The following is a 16,279-nucleotide window of genomic DNA, read 5'->3' as shown; positions in this document are numbered from 1 at the left end:
GAGAGTGCATGAGCCAACTCCAATGGGTGGGCGGGACCTGGCTGGTCAAGGTAGACAAGGACGGAGGAGACATCTCGGTGCAACCCCTACACACTGGCCTAGTCACCCTCCCCAGCGGAGAAGCAGTCCTCACCGAGGCTTCCTAGGCAATGGCAGGAAACAGGAAGACTGGCCAAGGCCACCTTGCTGATTCCTCTGCGACCCTGGGGACAGACGCCAACACACGGTGAACTGGGAAGACGGAACTGGCAGTCAACTCACCACCTGCAAGCCTCAAGGAGCCACCAGGGGGCAGCCTTCAGCAGAGGGGCCACTTGCTTTCCAATGGGTTACACCCGGTGACAGAGAGAAACCCCCTCTCACCTCCAGGAGGTTGCCAGGGATCATGGTCAAGAACAGAGATGCCATGAGCCACGCGTGAGTCCAATGTCCAGTTCCCCTGGCACTTAGGGAGCCTCAGGGACTTGAACATGTCACTTAACCTCCTGGCTTGGAAAAGGGAGAAGTGACTACAGAACCCACCTCTCAGGTCTATTGTTTGCTGTATATACACTAGGCTCGATGTGACTGGGGCTTGAGCATGGAAATGCCCAATCAGTGTGAGCTATTATCGTTATGACCACAGAGTCTCCCCAGGTAAATGCTGTTGTTACAGAAAAGCTGTGTGGCCTTCAGCAGATAACTTAGCCTCTCTGAGCCTCAGTTTTCCCATCTGTGAACTGGGGTGACAACCATCTTTGCTCCTTAGGGTTGTTCTGGGGACCTGATGAAGTGGGTATAAAAGCCCCAGCCCAGCACCCTACGTCCTGAAGCCCTGCGCCTGCCCCGGGCTCCACGTCAACCGGAGCTCACGTTACCTGCAATTCGGCAGCTGTCACTTTGTGGTAGATGAGCTCCTCGTCCCGGCGCTTCTCCTGGGGGATGGTGATGTTGGCCAGTGCCGTCTCAAAGTCCAGAATCTGTTGCATCTGGGGCCGGATGGTGGCCTCGTCCCCTCCACCCAGCAGCTTCCCCAGCTGGACCATGTAGTTCAGGTATCCCGTCAGCACCTGTGGGCCCAGCACCCGCAGTCTATCAGTCGTGTCACCTGCTGCACGCTGGACACGGGTGGTGGGTGGGGCAGGGCCAGCCCAGTGCGGGAAGTCCGCAGACCGGCTGCCCACGGAACTCGGGACGAAGCCCTCAGGTGCTCGAGTGGGTGGGGGTCCCTGCTGTTCCCCACCCACACTCCCGCTCGGACGCCCATCACGGGAAAGCTACCCACAGACCATCCTTCGGTTCTTACAACACACTTTTTCTGAGCTGCCCTCCTCTACCATGTCCCCAGATCCGAATTAGGTTCCCGTGTTCGACTTTCTCAGCTCACCCTTGAGCTATCACAATTTGTCATTATGCCTCCAACTGGGTGGTTAGTTCATTAACGTCTGCCTCCCCTGCTAGACTCTAAGCGGGGACCATGACTGTCTCAGTCCCCACTCTGCCCCCAGCATCAGGCACTTGGTAGGTGCACGCCCAATACAAGTGGGCAGGATGAATGGAGACATGATGAACCACAGACGAGGTTTCTCCGGGACATCATGAGAGGCATGGGTTTTGGAGTTAGCTGGTCTGGATGTGAATCTCAGCCTCACCCCTATGTGACCTTGGGCGGGTCACTTAGCATCTCTGGGCCTTGCTCTCTCCTCTATAAAAGGCAAGGTAAAAATAATACCCACATGGCAGATGAGATGAATGAAGTTCAGAGACGTTCTGTATCTGCGGGGTTACTGGGGGGGCGGGGGAAGAGGTAAGTATGTAAGAGGCTTAGCACCCACAGATGGCCATGGCCATTACTGCTGTCTTGCTCTACAGTGGGGACAAAAGGCACCTGTCCATCCCCTGACTATTGTGCCCACGACGCCTGAATGGGAAACAGCCAGTCTCTTTCTGCCAGGGACTGCCTATCATCCATCAGATAACTGATTCGTCAGTGCAACTCCAGCTTCAAAGACCCGCACAGGTGTGATGTGGAGGGGACACTGAGAGGGTAAAACGTCACAGGGCATGGGCTGGGAGCCACTCTCTCTGAAGAAGCACACTCACCTTCTCGTTTTCAGTTTTGTTCAGGTAATAGTCCCTTGAGGGTAAGCCCAGGCCAGACTGGTCCACCTGGAGAGAAAGGCAGGAGTGAGAGGGGGTCTCCTGTCGCACATACACACCGCCTGCTGTGGGGACAGCTGGCACACGGCAACACAGGACCGGCCTGGGTCCCAGCCAGAGCAGGAGCTGGTAGCGGAGGACCCCTCTGGGGTGGGGCCAGCCGGCGTGGGAACAGACACATGTCTGGCTGCATAGCTGCCCGGACACGGGGATTCTGGGCCCTTCCGAAGGGCTGGAGCCACCCTCCCTCTAAACACCTCTTAGGCTTGGCATGGCGCTTCTACTTAATTAAACACTTCCCAAGACGGTGCAGTGGTTAAGACCCCTGTAGCCTTAGTCAAGTCACTGAACCGTTCTGGTCCTTAGGTTCTTCGCATGGAAAATAGGGGAAATGATACCTAGCCCTCAGAGCTGGAATGAGGACTCAAAGGAGAGAGCCAGGGGAGGACGTGCTGGGGGTCTGGCAGGTAGGGGAGGGTCAGTTCCTGATAGCAACTCTCCGAGCCTAGAGGAGGTGTTGTTACAATTCATTTGATTGAGAAGGAAACTGCAGCTCAGAGCGGTTGAGGCACTTGCCCGAGGCCACATGCTGAGTGAGAGACAGAACTGGATGGGAACTCGGCCTTCACGGCCCCCAGCCTGGGCTCCTTGCTTCCTCATCTGAGGGTGGGCAGATCAGGGCCGGGGCTTCCCTGGGGGTGCCGATACAAAGTCCAGGGCAGGCTCCAGCAGGAAGAGAGGGACTCCAAGCCATTCCAAGCAGAGCCACAAAGGGCGGAGGCTGAGGTGAGGGAACCGGGAGGGGGCTTTAGCTGTGTCCAGGAGTTGGCGTCACTCTGGGGGCCCACGGTGACCGATCAGAACCCCGGAGACCCGTCTGTGCTGCACTGACCCCACCTACCCGAGGACGGCAGCCTGCTCTTTCGTGACTTGTTGCCGACAAAAATCTCACGGTTCAGAGTCTCCAGAAATAATCCAGGCTCAGAAACCAGAGGCCTGTCGCCCAGGGCAAGTCTGCCCCTACTCAGGCGCTTGCAAAACTCAGAACAGGTTAAATGCAAAACATGCCCATTCGTCTTCCTGGGGACCCAGGCCAGCTCACCTGGATCACGTTGCTGTTGGAATTCTTGGAGTCGGCACTGACGTAGACAGAGAAGAAGGGAGACGTGCGGTAGTGGGAGGTGACCACCTGCAGGGTGTCCTGGAAGTTGTCCTTATCCCAGGGACCTGTGATGTTCCAGCCCCCTAGCTGCGGGCAGAGAGAGGGAAGGGGGAGGTGAAGAGGTGGCAGGAGACCCGGGTGTGAATTCTGCTCCTGCCACGGACTTGGTCTGTGACCCGGAGCAGTCATCTGACCTCTCTGAGCCTCAAGAGCAAATGAAAGGGATGGTCTTCGTTGAGTGTCTGACCAGCAACAGGAGACGCTGGGTGGAAGGAGATTTGCCCTAAATGAGCGAGTAATGAATCCATGTGGCAGCTGCTCTCTTGGGGATGGGGATGGAAAGGAGACTTCTCCCACACCCTGTTCACTTTTTGAATACTGACTCATGTGACCATGACCTGAGCCGAGGTCAGATGCCTAACCGACTGAGCCACCCAGGTGCCCCTGGGAGTTTTGTCTATACCCAACACAGGGCTCAAACTCACGACCCCGAGATCAAGAGTCGCATGCTCTACCAACTGAGCCAGCCAGGTGCCCCGGAGATGGGATTTTGTAACCTCCTCGGTGTCTCTGGCTTGGCACACACTGGCATGTGGGACCAGTGCCAGAGGGGAGGATTGTCTGGTCTCCGGTGTCCACAGCTCCCCATCCTGCTGCAATGACTTCTCAGAGCCAAGCCAGGAGGCGGGGCCCTGAGGGAGCATGAGACAGCTGGAAAACATCCATGGCCACCCTCTGTGGGTGTCAGGCAGCCTGGCCAGTCATAGGCAGCCCCTGCAGAGTCCATCCAAGGCTGACTGGGAGGTGCCCAGCAAGAAAGAGTCCTCCCCCGTGAGAGAATGGGAGGCCTGGGGTAACTGGGACCCTCCTCACGGGGGAGGAGAGGGTTCTTCTTCTTCTTCTTCTTTTTTTTTTTAAGAGAGAGAAAGAGAGTGGGGAGAGGGGCAGAGGGAGAGGGAGAGAATCTGAAGCAGGTTTCACGCTCAGCACGGAGCTGACAAGGCTTGAGCCCACTACCTGGGATCACGACCCGAGCGGAAATCAAGAGTCAGACGCTCAACCAACTGAGCCACCCAGGTGCCCTGGGGCGGGGGGGGAGGGGGTTCTGCTTCAGATCTGAGACTTTCAGTTGGTCCTTCTGGAACATACCCCTCTTCACAAAAACACACCCTCTGCGGAAAGGGAAGCAACAAGGTAGAGAAATGCTTTTTCTACAAATACGGCCCCCATCCCACACACAGATGCAGAGAGGCATACATACGTGTGGCACACATCCACAACAGGTGCTGACGCGTACCCTGACACAAATACAGATATTCCCACCCACAGAGACGCAAGCGTACACATGAGCACGTGCACGCACACACACACACACACACACACACACACACACACACACTCAGACACACTCAGCCCCGACAGGTTCTACAGTCCAGCTGGGTGCGGTGGTTGGAGATGTGAGGTCGCCAGGCCCCAGTGGTACCTGAGAGCTGGGGTGGCAGCCAGAGGGGCGGAGGCAGGTGGCTCAGGCTGGAGGAGATCCATGAGAGCCTGCTCCAAGAACTCACCTTCTCAATCAGCTCCATCAGGGGCTTGGCCTTAAGCTCCTCGATCCTGGTTTCATTCATACATGCACGGTAGTATACTTGGGCCTTCCTTTCTGCCTCGCTCACACTGGCTGTGGAATTTTCTGGAATGACAAGGGATAGCAGTTTGCAACACGCCCTCAGTTGCTCAGTGGGTAGCACTGAGGGAGTCCTTCTCAGAGCCTCGGTGTTCTCAGCTGTAAAAAGACCTAGGACTTCTCCCTGTCAGGTAGCCACAAAGACTCAGTCACAGCGGGTATATGACTGCCCCTGGGCAGATCCTGGGAAATGAGGTACTTCCTAATTTTTGCTGAGTGCAAATAAGAAAAGCATACCATGTGTCTCCCTGTCTGCCAGGCAGGTTCGCAGACATGTCCCTAGGCTGGCAGCATGGGCCACCCAGAAGGACACCCTGCTTTCCCTGCTGGCTAACACGCGGCCCAGACACCCCCGCCTGGTGTGTGGGACAGAGGCCTGTCTTGGTTTTCAGATCCCAGATGACTTCTCTTGGGATAAAGCCTGGAGCTGAATGGAAGCTTCCAAGGCCTCATTCCCTAGGAGTTTCTGTCTCCCTTTCTCCCCTGAGGGTCCAGGCTGTTCATCAGATTTACAGTTCACGCAGAGTGCTTTTGCCGTGTCTCTTCCTAACTCAACAGTCAGCACCTCTATCCTTACACCGGGACGCCTGGGAGACCTTGGTCCCCCTCTCCCTGTCCTCAGTGTCCCGGTCCAGGAGCCGCCTGCTGAGGGCCACACTCCTGTACGTGCACCAGCACAGGGCAGGGCCCTGCTTATACCCAGGGAAGGTGACCACGTCCTGCTGTTCAGGTCGTGAAGGACCTACTACCTGCCGGAGCTCCCATGCCTGAGCCTTCATCTCAGAGCCCTGCTCCAGATAACGCCTGGGTCCCTGACCCCCTCAATTCTGTCTGTCCACTTTGCTGCCTCCCTGGGGAACCCCTTCCTCACTGCTCCACAGTCACCTTTCCTCATTTCAAATTCACTTCTCCTGGACCCAGAAACTCCTTCTCTTGCTTCCTTCAAAGACTCCCCCAAGCCCCACCTCCTCCATGAAGACTTTTCTGGCAGAACCTTATCCACTCATCCACTAAATAGATGCTAGATGCTCACTCTGTGCTAGGTACTGCACAAGCTTCGGGGACACAAAAGACAATGTCCCCGTCCCCGTGCTTCTTCCTTTCTAGTATGACGACACCGATAACAGACAAGAAAACACACGAAGAAAAACATCCCCCTGGCCCTCCTGTATGGGACACTGTCAAAATCCTACAGCCTTCAAGGCCTCTCCCGGAGGCCATCTTTCCTGTGGAGCCTCTCCAGAGACGTTCTTTCATGAAGGCCCCAACATGGAGCACCTATTGAGTGCCAGGCACTGGGCTTGGCTCCAGTTTTACAGACATGAATAAGACCCAGGTAGTCTCTGCCTCCAGGGAGTTCATGGTCTAGTAGTGAACACAGCCAAGCAAAGAAATGACCAGGAGACACGGAGGTGCTTTGGTTAATGCAAATGGCTATGGAGCCCAAAGAAAATTCACACCCTTTGGTGGGGTGAGGTGGGGTCAGGGGGACTCTAGCTCTAAGCCAGTTCTTTTATTTATTTTTTATTAAAAATATTTTTTAGGGGCACCTGGGTGGCTCAGTCGGTTAAGCGTCCAACTTCAGCTCAGGTCATGATCTCACGGTTTGTGATTTTGAGCCCCGTGTCGGGCTCTGTGCTGACAGCTCGGAGCCTGGAGCCTGCTTCGGATCCTGTGTCTCCTCTCTCTGCCCCTCCCCAATTTGTGCTCTATCTCTCAAAAAATCAATAAGTGTAAAAAACAATAAAAAAATATTAAAAAAAAATTTTTTAGTAGGCTCTACACCCACTGTGGGGCTCGAACTGACAACCCCTAGATCAGGTGTATGTTCCACAGACTAAGCCAGCCAGGCTCCCCGAGCTGGTTCTTTTAAAGGTAAGAAGTTATTCACCAGGTAGAAATGAGGGGAAAGAGCCTTGGGTTTGGATGGAATTGGAGAGTTTGGGGAAACACGAGAGGCACACAAGGGCATGCTATCTAGAGAAAAGATATCCATTTGGAGCGGCCTGTGGTGCAGGGGGCACCCATCAGCTCCTGACTTGACTTTCAGCGTGGGTCACTTTAGCTCTCCCAGCCCTGTTGCAAAAGCCCACCTGCCCTCCCCCCAATTCTTACCATAACCAGCACCATGGTTTTCTCTGGTCAGAGAGCATCAACCCCCATCTTGCTGAAGTCAGGGTGATGGCCCTGAAAAGGGCATGGGACCAGCCTGAGCTAGTCTGAAGGGAGATGCAGAGACAGAGCCCTGAGAGAGACAGTGGTCCAGGGGCCTGAGTGACAAGGGGCTGTGGAGGGTCCACACAGCCCTGGAAGCCACAGCCTGCCATGCCGCTGAAGCCTAGAAACACCTGCGCGTCCCTATTCCCTTCTGGAGCACGAAAGGAAGCCTTCCGGAGGGGAGGGCAGAAATGGGGAGAGCTGGACCTCTCCCTGCTCCTCAGACTCAGGAAGCAGAACTTCAGGGAAAGCAAAAGGGGGGTTTCCACCCACCCCCCCAGAAGCCTTGTTTCTATGACAATGCCTCCCAGCAGCTGGGCTGTTAGAAGGGAAAGCAAAAGAATCATCATTGCTTGCCAGAGCCCGAAAGTAGCGTCTCATCTTCCATATGTGTCTCTGGCCGTGACCCTGAAATGCCAGGGTCGGTGATGGGGGAGTGTGCTCTGTGTACTCTGGCCAATGAGAGGGCCTGGCATCTCCCTCTCCTGCTGCACCAAGGCCACTGAGATAAGAGGCCCAAAGAAAGGCTCCGGAGGAACAGCCTGGCTGTGCTCATTCTAGAGAGTTCCAGGTGCCCATCTTTATCTGCATTATCGCCAGGCGGACAGAATGTGTGCTTCAGGCACACACACCCTCCCGCTCTCCTTTGCTGAGAGGCTGCCCCTAATGAGTTCAAACTTCCTTCCTCTGAGCTCCACACCCTGGATCTCACATTTACTTGTTTTTTCACAAATGTTTATTGAGTTCCTATGGTTTGGTGGCTGCCGGGCTGGGGGGAGAGTGCAGCAGACCACGCGGATACGCGTCTGTCCAAAGAAGGCCTGTAGGCTGGTAGGTGAGACAGACAGCAATGAGATGATCACAAAGCATCTGACCGCACGGAGGGCAAACGCTATGAGGACAGGAGGCCCTGAGAAAGGATGGTGGGGGAGGCCCCAGGGAACCCCTTGCCCGAACTCTGGGCTGAAGGCTGAGCTCAATGTGGCGGGGACACGGGGGCCTGTGCTTGGGCCGCTTCACCCACTAGTTTGCATCCTACTTGTCCGTTTCCTCGCCTGAACTCAGAGGAGGGCACAGAGTAGCCCCCAGCAGTATTTGCTGGGAGAACCGAGCCCAGTGTCTGTCTGATGAGGAAGGATGCCGTCCGTACCTGGGCGCCGAGAGGGCGATGAGGTCAGTGCCTGATGGAGACTGGCACAGGCAGGAAATGAGGCAGGTGTGGCAGGAAGGGCCAGGGGCACAGGCCTCACCAGGAATCGGCATCCACAACCCCTGCATTCCCACAGTGACACCGGCTGGGGCAGGAGCTCTGGGAGAAGGTCCAGCTCCTCCATGGCTCCCCCTGCCTCCCTCTGGTTCATGGAGCCCACTGGGACAACCCTCAGCACCCTCTCCCCTCTCCTCTCTTTCATCCTCTCCCGTGGGGCACCTATGACCTGGAAGGCACTGGGGAAACAGAGGTGAAGCAAGACGGCCAGGTGGCAGGCTACTGCAACAGACGAGGTGAGCGATGGTGCGGGCTTGGGCTGGGGCGACAGCAGAGAAGGGGCGAGAAGCAGTTGGAGTATGAGAGAAAGAGGAGTCTCAGATGCCACTGCATTTCCTTGACCTGAGCAAGGGGTCGAGGGATGGGGAGGGGGATAAGCAGTTCGGTTTCCAACATTTTTAGCTGGAGACGGTCTAGTAGACGCTGAGGTGGAACCCTGGGTATGGACTTTATAGAGCAAGTGTCTTGAACGACTCTGAGTTCAAATATACTCTGGAGCACACAAGTCCCTTAAAACTGCCTATAAGGCTCTATGTCGCGCATTCTCAACAGGGACAATACTGCCCCCGAAGGGGGAGAGAATTAGCTCTTAGGGAGCAGAAATATCTTACGCTTTCACGTGTACATATAGTACATAAACTGTGAGCAGGAGTATCTCTTATATTCTTACTGGACTTCATGGACGAAATGGATAGATTCTTAGAAATACACAGCCTACCAAGACTGAATCACGATGAAACAGAAAATCTGAACAGACCAATTACTGGTAAGGAGATTGAATCAGTAATCAAAAGCCTCTCAACAAACAAAAGTCTAGGACCAGACAGCTTCACCGGTGAGTTCTACCAAACATTCAACAAAGAATTAAGGGACCAATCTTTCTCAAACTCTTCCAAAAGAGAGAAGAGATGACTCTTCCAAACTTACTTCGCAAGGCCAGCATTACCCTGATACCGAAACTGAAGATGCCCCAAGAAAAGAAAATTATAGGCCAACATTCCTGATGAACATAGACGCAAAAATCCTCAACAAAATATGAGCAAACAGAACTCAATAAAACATTAAAAGGATCATACACCACAAGCAAGTAGCATTTATTCCAGGGATGCAAGGATGGTTCAATGTCCACGATGAAGGATAAAAATTATATCATCTCAACAGATGCAGAAAAAGCATTTGACAAAATTCAATATCCATTTATGATAAAAACTGTCAACAAAGTATAGAGGGAATGTGCCTCCACATGATAAAGGCCCACAGCTAACCTCATACTCACTGGTGAAAGCTTTTCCTCTAAGATCAGGTAAAGACTAGGATGCCCACTCTTGCCGCTTCTATTCAACATAGCACTGAAAGCTATAGTCACAACAATTAGCTAAGAAAAAGAAATAAAAGGCATCTGAATTGGAAAGGAAGAAATACTTAAATCTATCAAGTTAAACACAAGTTATAAATCTTTTGTTCTGTGAATATGGTGAATGAGAGAATAAATGTCTTTTAATTTTGAAAAAAAAAAAGGGAATGGAAGAAGTAACACTGTTGCTATAATGCAGAGAACGTGATATTATATACAGAAAACCCTAAAGACTCCATCAAAAACCTGTCAGAACTAATAAACAAATCCAATAAAGTTGCAAGATACAACATAAATACACAAAAGTCTGTTATATTTCTTTTTTTCTTTTTTTTTTTTAAGTTTATTAGAGACAGAGAGAGAGAGTGCAAGTGGAGGAGGGGCAGAGAGAGAGAGGGAGACAGAGAATCCCAAGCAGGCACTGCATGCATTATTAGTGCAGAGCCTGATTCAGGGCTCAAACTCATGAACCATGAGATCATGACCTGAGCCGAAATCATCAAACGCTTAACTGAATGAGCCGCCCAGGTGTCCCTGTTGTATTTCTATACTACACTAATAATGAACTATCAAAAAGAGAAATTAAGAAAACAGTCCCATTTACAATTACATCAAAAAGAATAAAATATATAGGAATAAATTTAACCAAGAAGTTGAAAGAGCTGTATATTGAAAACGACAAGATATTGGTGAAAGAAATTGGAGAAGATGCTTAAATGGAAAGATATTCTGTGTTTATAGACTGGAAGAATTAATACTGTTATGCTGTCCATACTACCAGAAGCAATGTACAGATTCAATGCAATCCTTATCAGAATTCCAACGGCATTTTTTACAGAGACAGAACAAATAATCCTAAAATCTGTATGGAACCATGAAAGACCCTGAATAGCCAGAGTAATCTTTTTTTTTTTTAAATTTTTTTTTTTTTAACGTTTTTATTTATTTTTGAGACAGAGAGAGACAGAGCATGAACGGGGGAGGGGCAGAGAGAGAGGGAGACACAGAATCAGAAACAGGCTCCAGGCTCTGAGCCATCTGCCCAGAGCCTGATGCGGGGCTCGAACTCACGGACCGCGAGATCGTGACCTGAGCCGAAGTCGGCCGCTTAACCAACTGAGCCACCCAGGCGCCCATCTTTTTTTTTTTTTTTTTTTTTTTTTTTAAAGTAGGCTCCACATGGGGCTTGAAATCATGACCCTGAGATCAAGACCTGAGCTGAGATCAAGAGTTGGATGCTTAACCGACTGAGCCACCCAGGCTCCCCCAGAGTAAGAAAGGAGAAAAAAGCTGGAGGCATCATGCTTCCTGATTACCCTGATAATGAAGACAGTATGGGCACAGCAGAGGAAACCATCCACAAAATGAAAAAGGCAACCTACTAAATGGGAGGAAATATGTACAAATCACACATCTGATAAGGGGCTTATATCCAAAATATATAAAAAACTCATATGATTCAACAGCAAAAAAAATAATAATTATTATCTTATTAAAAAATGGACAGGAGAGGGGTGGCTGGGTGGCTCGGTTTGCTGAGCATCACACTCTTGGTTTTGGCTCACGGTTCATGATCTCACAGTTCGTGGGTTCGAGTCCTGTGTCAGGCTCTGTGCCTGGGATTCCCTCTCTCTCTCTGACCCTCCCCTACTCATTTTCTTTCTCTCTCTCTCAAAAATAAATACATTTTTAAAAAAGGGACAGGAGACATAAATAGACATTTTTCCAAAGAAGACATACAGATGGCCGACAGACACATGAAAAGGTGTTCAACATGACTCATCATCAGGAAATGCAAACCAAAACCACAAGGAGAGACCCCCTCATACCTGTCAGAATGACTAGTATCGAAAAGACAAATAACAAGTATTGGTGAGGACGTGGAGAAAAGGAAACCTTCATACACCGTTGGTGGGAATATAAATTGGTGCAGCCACTGTGGAAAACAGTATGGAGGTTCCTCAAAAAATTAAAAATAGAACGACCCTATAATCCAGCGATTCTACTTCTGGATATGTACCCTAAGTCAGCAAAAACACTACCTCAAAAACATATGCACCCCACGTTCACTGCAGCATTATTTACAATAGCCAAGATATTGAGACAACCTAAGTGCCCACTGATGGATGAACGGATAGAGAAAATGTGGTATACACACACACACACACACACACACACACACACGGAATATTATTCATTCATAAAAAAGAAGGAAATCTTGCCATTTGTGATGACATGGATGAAACTCGAGGATAGTATGCTAAGTGAAGGAAGTTAGACAAAGACAAATTAAAAAAATATATTGTATATAATATATATTTTAAAAACCAAGCTCATAGATCTAGAGAACAGATAAGTGGTTGCCAGAGTTGGTGGGTGGGGTGATGGGAGAAATGCATGAGCTGTTTTAGTTTATCTCTTTAAAGAAATTGAACTAAAAAAAATAAAGCAGAAAAAATATTAAAAAAAATATTTTGACATTTATTCATTTTTGAGAGACAGAGACAGAGCACGAGCAGGGGAGGGGCAGAGAGGGAGGGAGACCCAGAATCCAAAGCAGGCTCCAGGCTCCAAGCTGTCAACACAGAGCCCGACATGGGGCTCAAACTCATGAACTGTGAGATCATGACCTGAGCTAAAGTCGGACGTTTCCAGCAGAAAAAAACCTTTTAGGGAGGGGGCAATTGATGAAAAAAGGTTGAGAAACACTGCCCTTGATGGGGGTCTCCACCCCCTGGTCTGTCTCCAGCCCCTCTCCCTCTTGCTCCCAGATCCCTGCCCCAGGACCACTGTGCTCACTGTCCTGCCTGGAATAATCTTCTCCTCACATCCACGTGGTCCATTCTCTCATGATTAATTCAAGTTTCGGTTCAAATGTCCCTCTTCTGAAAGCCCATCCCTCTTTGACTGGTGTAGTGACAGTGGCCTCTTACCTTCATGGCCCTGCATCCTATGTAATTGGTTTCAAAGCCCTAATGCTTCACAACATTCCTTATTTACTTGTTTATTTGTTTACTGTTTACTGTCTTCCTTGCTACAACATAAGTTCCACAAGAAAGGGCTGTCTTATTTCTTTTTTTTTTTTTAAATTTTTTTTTTCAACGTTTTTTATTTATTTTTGGGACAGAGAGAGACAGAGCATGAACGGGGGAGGGGCAGAGAGAGAGGGAGACACAGAATCGGAAACGGGCTCCAGGCTCCGAGCCATCAGCCCAGAGCCTGACGCGGGGCTCGAACTCACGGACCGCGAGATCGTGACCTGGCTGAAGTCGGATGCTTAACCGACTGCGCCACCCAGGCGCCCCAGGGCTGTCTTATTTCTTACACGATCCCTGCACCTAGTGATGTCTGGCATACAGCTGGCGTATAACATATTAACTGCTGAACGAAGGAATGAATGATGGAATATTCTGGGAGCTCTGCAAAGAAAGGTACCGATCACAACAGCCTGAGGGAGGAGGCTTTGGTTCAAAGTGAAATGAGCCACATTTAGTTTTCTCATGAGGAAAACCTTGGACTCCTCAGAGACATCCCTGCTTGCGCTTACTTTCCAGAAGAAGGTTCCATGGGAGCAGCCTAGCTGCTCAACAGTATAGCTCCCAGGATGGAGATGGAGGCCATGTTTGAATATGGCGGCACTTCCAGGGCCCCCACGGTATGAAAATCATTTGGCAGCCCAGGGCCAGACAACAGGCCTCCCGATTGCCTGGGTACTTCCTTCCAGGGACCCTGAGTTCCAGAAACTCCCTCAGTCACTTCCCCAAAGTCTCAAAGAGGAAAGACAGCACACCATTTAATCGGCCCACTTCTTCCTCTGTAAGTTTTTATTGGAACACCCTCTCCCACATCGCTCCCAGGGAGGAAACCGATCTCCAGCAGCTGGGCAGGCTGCAGAGATGGGGGTTCCTGGGAATTCTGTGGTTCTGTGGTCCCTGTGCTGCAGAAAGACCATCTGGCCAGGAGCATGTGGGACTCCACATCAGGGCAAGATCTGCACTGGTTTTAGATAAAACCACAGACTCGGTTCAGGCTGTCACAGGCCCCCATCCTGTGAGCAGAAGTGCGGGAGCAGATAAACGAAGCATCTTTTTCTGCAGAAGAACAATAGTAAATGATGAGACCATTACCACGACTGGTATCTGCTGCAGGCCAAGTCCTGGCCGAGCTCTACTCATCACCACGCTGACAGCCTGAGGTGATACTATCCCCCCATTTCACGGGGAAAGAGAGTGAGGCCCAGGGAGAAGAAGGAACTTGTCTAGGGAGGCAAAGCTTATATGCGATGCGTTGGCATTTGAACCCAAGCATTCTTAAGCCATCCTGAGAAAACGAACTGCTTCCTCTCTGTGTGGGTGTGGCTGTGAGTGTGCATCTGGTCCTAACAGTTTCCACCAACGGGTGTTATTACTATCACGCCCAATTTATAGGCAAGAGGTTGAGTAATGTGCCTGAGGTCCCACAAGCGAGTGGCTGAGGTCAGGGACGTGAGCTCTCTCTGCGTTCCTTTCCTTTCCTCCAGGTTGGCAGCACCGAAGCAGTCCAGCCAGCCTGGAGAAGCCCTGGACACCCACTCCCGTCCTCAGAACATGAAAGACGGGCACGCTGCTGCAGATGGAGAGCGTGTTGGACACAGCTTGTCCACAGAGTTTCCAATACTCATGGGAAGATGCAACAAAGCTAGACAGCAGCTACCGGGAAAACGAACCAAAATAAAAGTGCAAGACATATCACAGGGCGACACGATTAATTGCCAAGTCACTGACATGGACAAATTTAATACTGATGGAATGATTCTGTCTCTATTTCTCAGGCAGACTGGCGCTGGGGTAGAAAGAAGGGAGACCACAAATTCCTTGTGGAATACGGGTTGCTCAAATTGTTACAAAAACCAGGCATTAATTTTGCATGCATTAATCTTATAAAATACAGTAAATATGACAGGCACATAGAGCACAATTGTAGCTCAAACTCAGAGAGGCCCTTTGGTAGCCACAGAAGGCCTCGCGGAGGAAGCAGGTTTTTGTTTTTTGTTTTTAAGTGTTTTTATTTATTTTTGAGACAGAGAGAGACAGAGCATGAGCAGGGGAGGAGCAGAGAGAGAGGGAGACACAGACTGGGAAGCAGGCTCCAGGCTCTGAGCTGTCAGCACAGAGCCTGACGCGGGGCTCGAACTCACGGACTGTGAGATCATGATCTGAGCTGAAGTTGGACGCCCAACCGACTGAGCTACCCGGGCGCCCTGGAGGAAGCAGGTTTGAGAAAAGTCCTGTAGGATTGGAAGGGGTGAGGCAGGTAGTCCAGGCAGCAGCATAATCTGCATTAAGAGGACAAGCTGGAAAGCCTGGGGCAAGGCCCAGCCTAAGGGTGAGAGGTCTAGCTGCATCCCTCCCCTGATGAAGGGAGGCCATGCTCTTGCCTCCCCAAGGCCTACGAGGACAGCCCAAGCCGGCAACTTGGGTGGGTGGCAGAGTGTCTCTTGGGTGAGGCACCTCTGTCCTATGAAGCTGAGGTCAGCCCTCCCAGCCCGTGAGCTGCAAGGACATGTCACAGTGGCATCTGGCAGACTTCAGTCCACCTGCTACAGGTCTGCCTGGATATCCTCTGAGGGGGCCAGAGTGAATTCACTGTTCAGAGAAAGGAGTGGCTCGCCCAAGGTCAGCCTGGCCAGCCGACACAATACTCAACAGCACTCTGAATGCTCCTTCTCCTTCCAGAGGAGCCTGCCCTAGGCCAGCCTGGCCAGCCTGGGCACCCCCTGCACACTCCACTCCCCATCAGCTCCGGCCCCGCTCCTGAGGCCAGCTGGCTGACCCCTATGTCCTGCAGAAGCTGAAACCAGTCTGGCCTTGAGCCCAGGAATGCACTGGCCCATGTTCCCGCATTTTTTTGTCACCCACTCACCTGCCTCCTGCCCCTTCGGGGGTTTTCAGGTGTCAAAATCCCAGATATCAAGGCCCACAGGTGAGGGGCCGTTTCCAGACTAATTCCCAAGAGTGAGCCTGGCAGGAAGGGGACTCCAGGATATTCCTTCTGGTCATAAGCTTCTGTTCAGTAGGATTTGGGGGTGACCTCACCTGCTGTGTTCATCAGGCTTGGGCCAGGTCCCACCTAGACTGGAGAGCTTAATCAAGCTGCCACTGGGAAAAAGGAGGTTGGTGAATCATGCTTCTGGGCTGCTCTGTGGCCTCTGCATGGTGAATCTGACTCAGGGGAGTCGGTAGAAAAAGAGTGCAGGTTTGAGGCCCCACAGCTCCGGGGCTAAATCTCACTACTTCCTAGGTATTTGTGAGTCTCATCTGTACAGTGGGTATATACATCCACAGCTTAAATAAAATAATACAAGTAAACAACCTAGCATGGTCATGGATATGCCTTGTACCTCTTTCCCTAATAACTAGGTCCACATCAGTGCCTCTAAAAGAAGTAAAATTAGCAATAATGAGGTTTTCTTCAGCC

The 16,279-nt window shown here is 51.2% G+C and overlaps 1 protein-coding gene and 1 long non-coding RNA gene across 5 annotated transcripts in view; one reads left to right on the top strand and one right to left on the bottom strand.

Annotated features, from left to right (window-relative positions):
* ECE1 (endothelin converting enzyme 1) overlaps nucleotides 1-16,279 on the bottom strand; it is a 113,900-nt gene that overhangs the window by 27,760 nt on the left and 69,861 nt on the right. For all 4 annotated transcript variants that reach the window (XM_058718749.1, XM_058718750.1, XM_058718747.1 and 1 more), the window contains 4 exons: nucleotides 4,870-4,991; nucleotides 3,242-3,388; nucleotides 2,083-2,148; nucleotides 858-1,049 (listed from right to left, as the gene is read on the bottom strand). In XM_058718749.1, coding sequence (XP_058574732.1) covers nucleotides 858-1,049; nucleotides 2,083-2,148; nucleotides 3,242-3,388; nucleotides 4,870-4,991 — 527 coding nt within the window. The remainder of the gene's footprint in view (nucleotides 1-857; nucleotides 1,050-2,082; nucleotides 2,149-3,241; nucleotides 3,389-4,869; nucleotides 4,992-16,279) is intronic.
* Nucleotides 7,785-14,934, top strand: LOC131505331 (uncharacterized). The gene is made up of 3 exons (XR_009258358.1): nucleotides 7,785-8,033; nucleotides 8,489-8,705; nucleotides 14,343-14,934. It is a non-coding gene; the product is annotated as an uncharacterized LOC131505331 (long non-coding RNA).

The sequence above is a fragment of the Neofelis nebulosa genome, chromosome 2 (genome assembly GCF_028018385.1).
Source record: "Neofelis nebulosa isolate mNeoNeb1 chromosome 2, mNeoNeb1.pri, whole genome shotgun sequence".
NCBI classification, from domain to species: Eukaryota; Metazoa; Chordata; class Mammalia; order Carnivora; family Felidae; genus Neofelis; species Neofelis nebulosa.
This window is presented reverse-complemented; position numbering and strand designations above follow the sequence as displayed.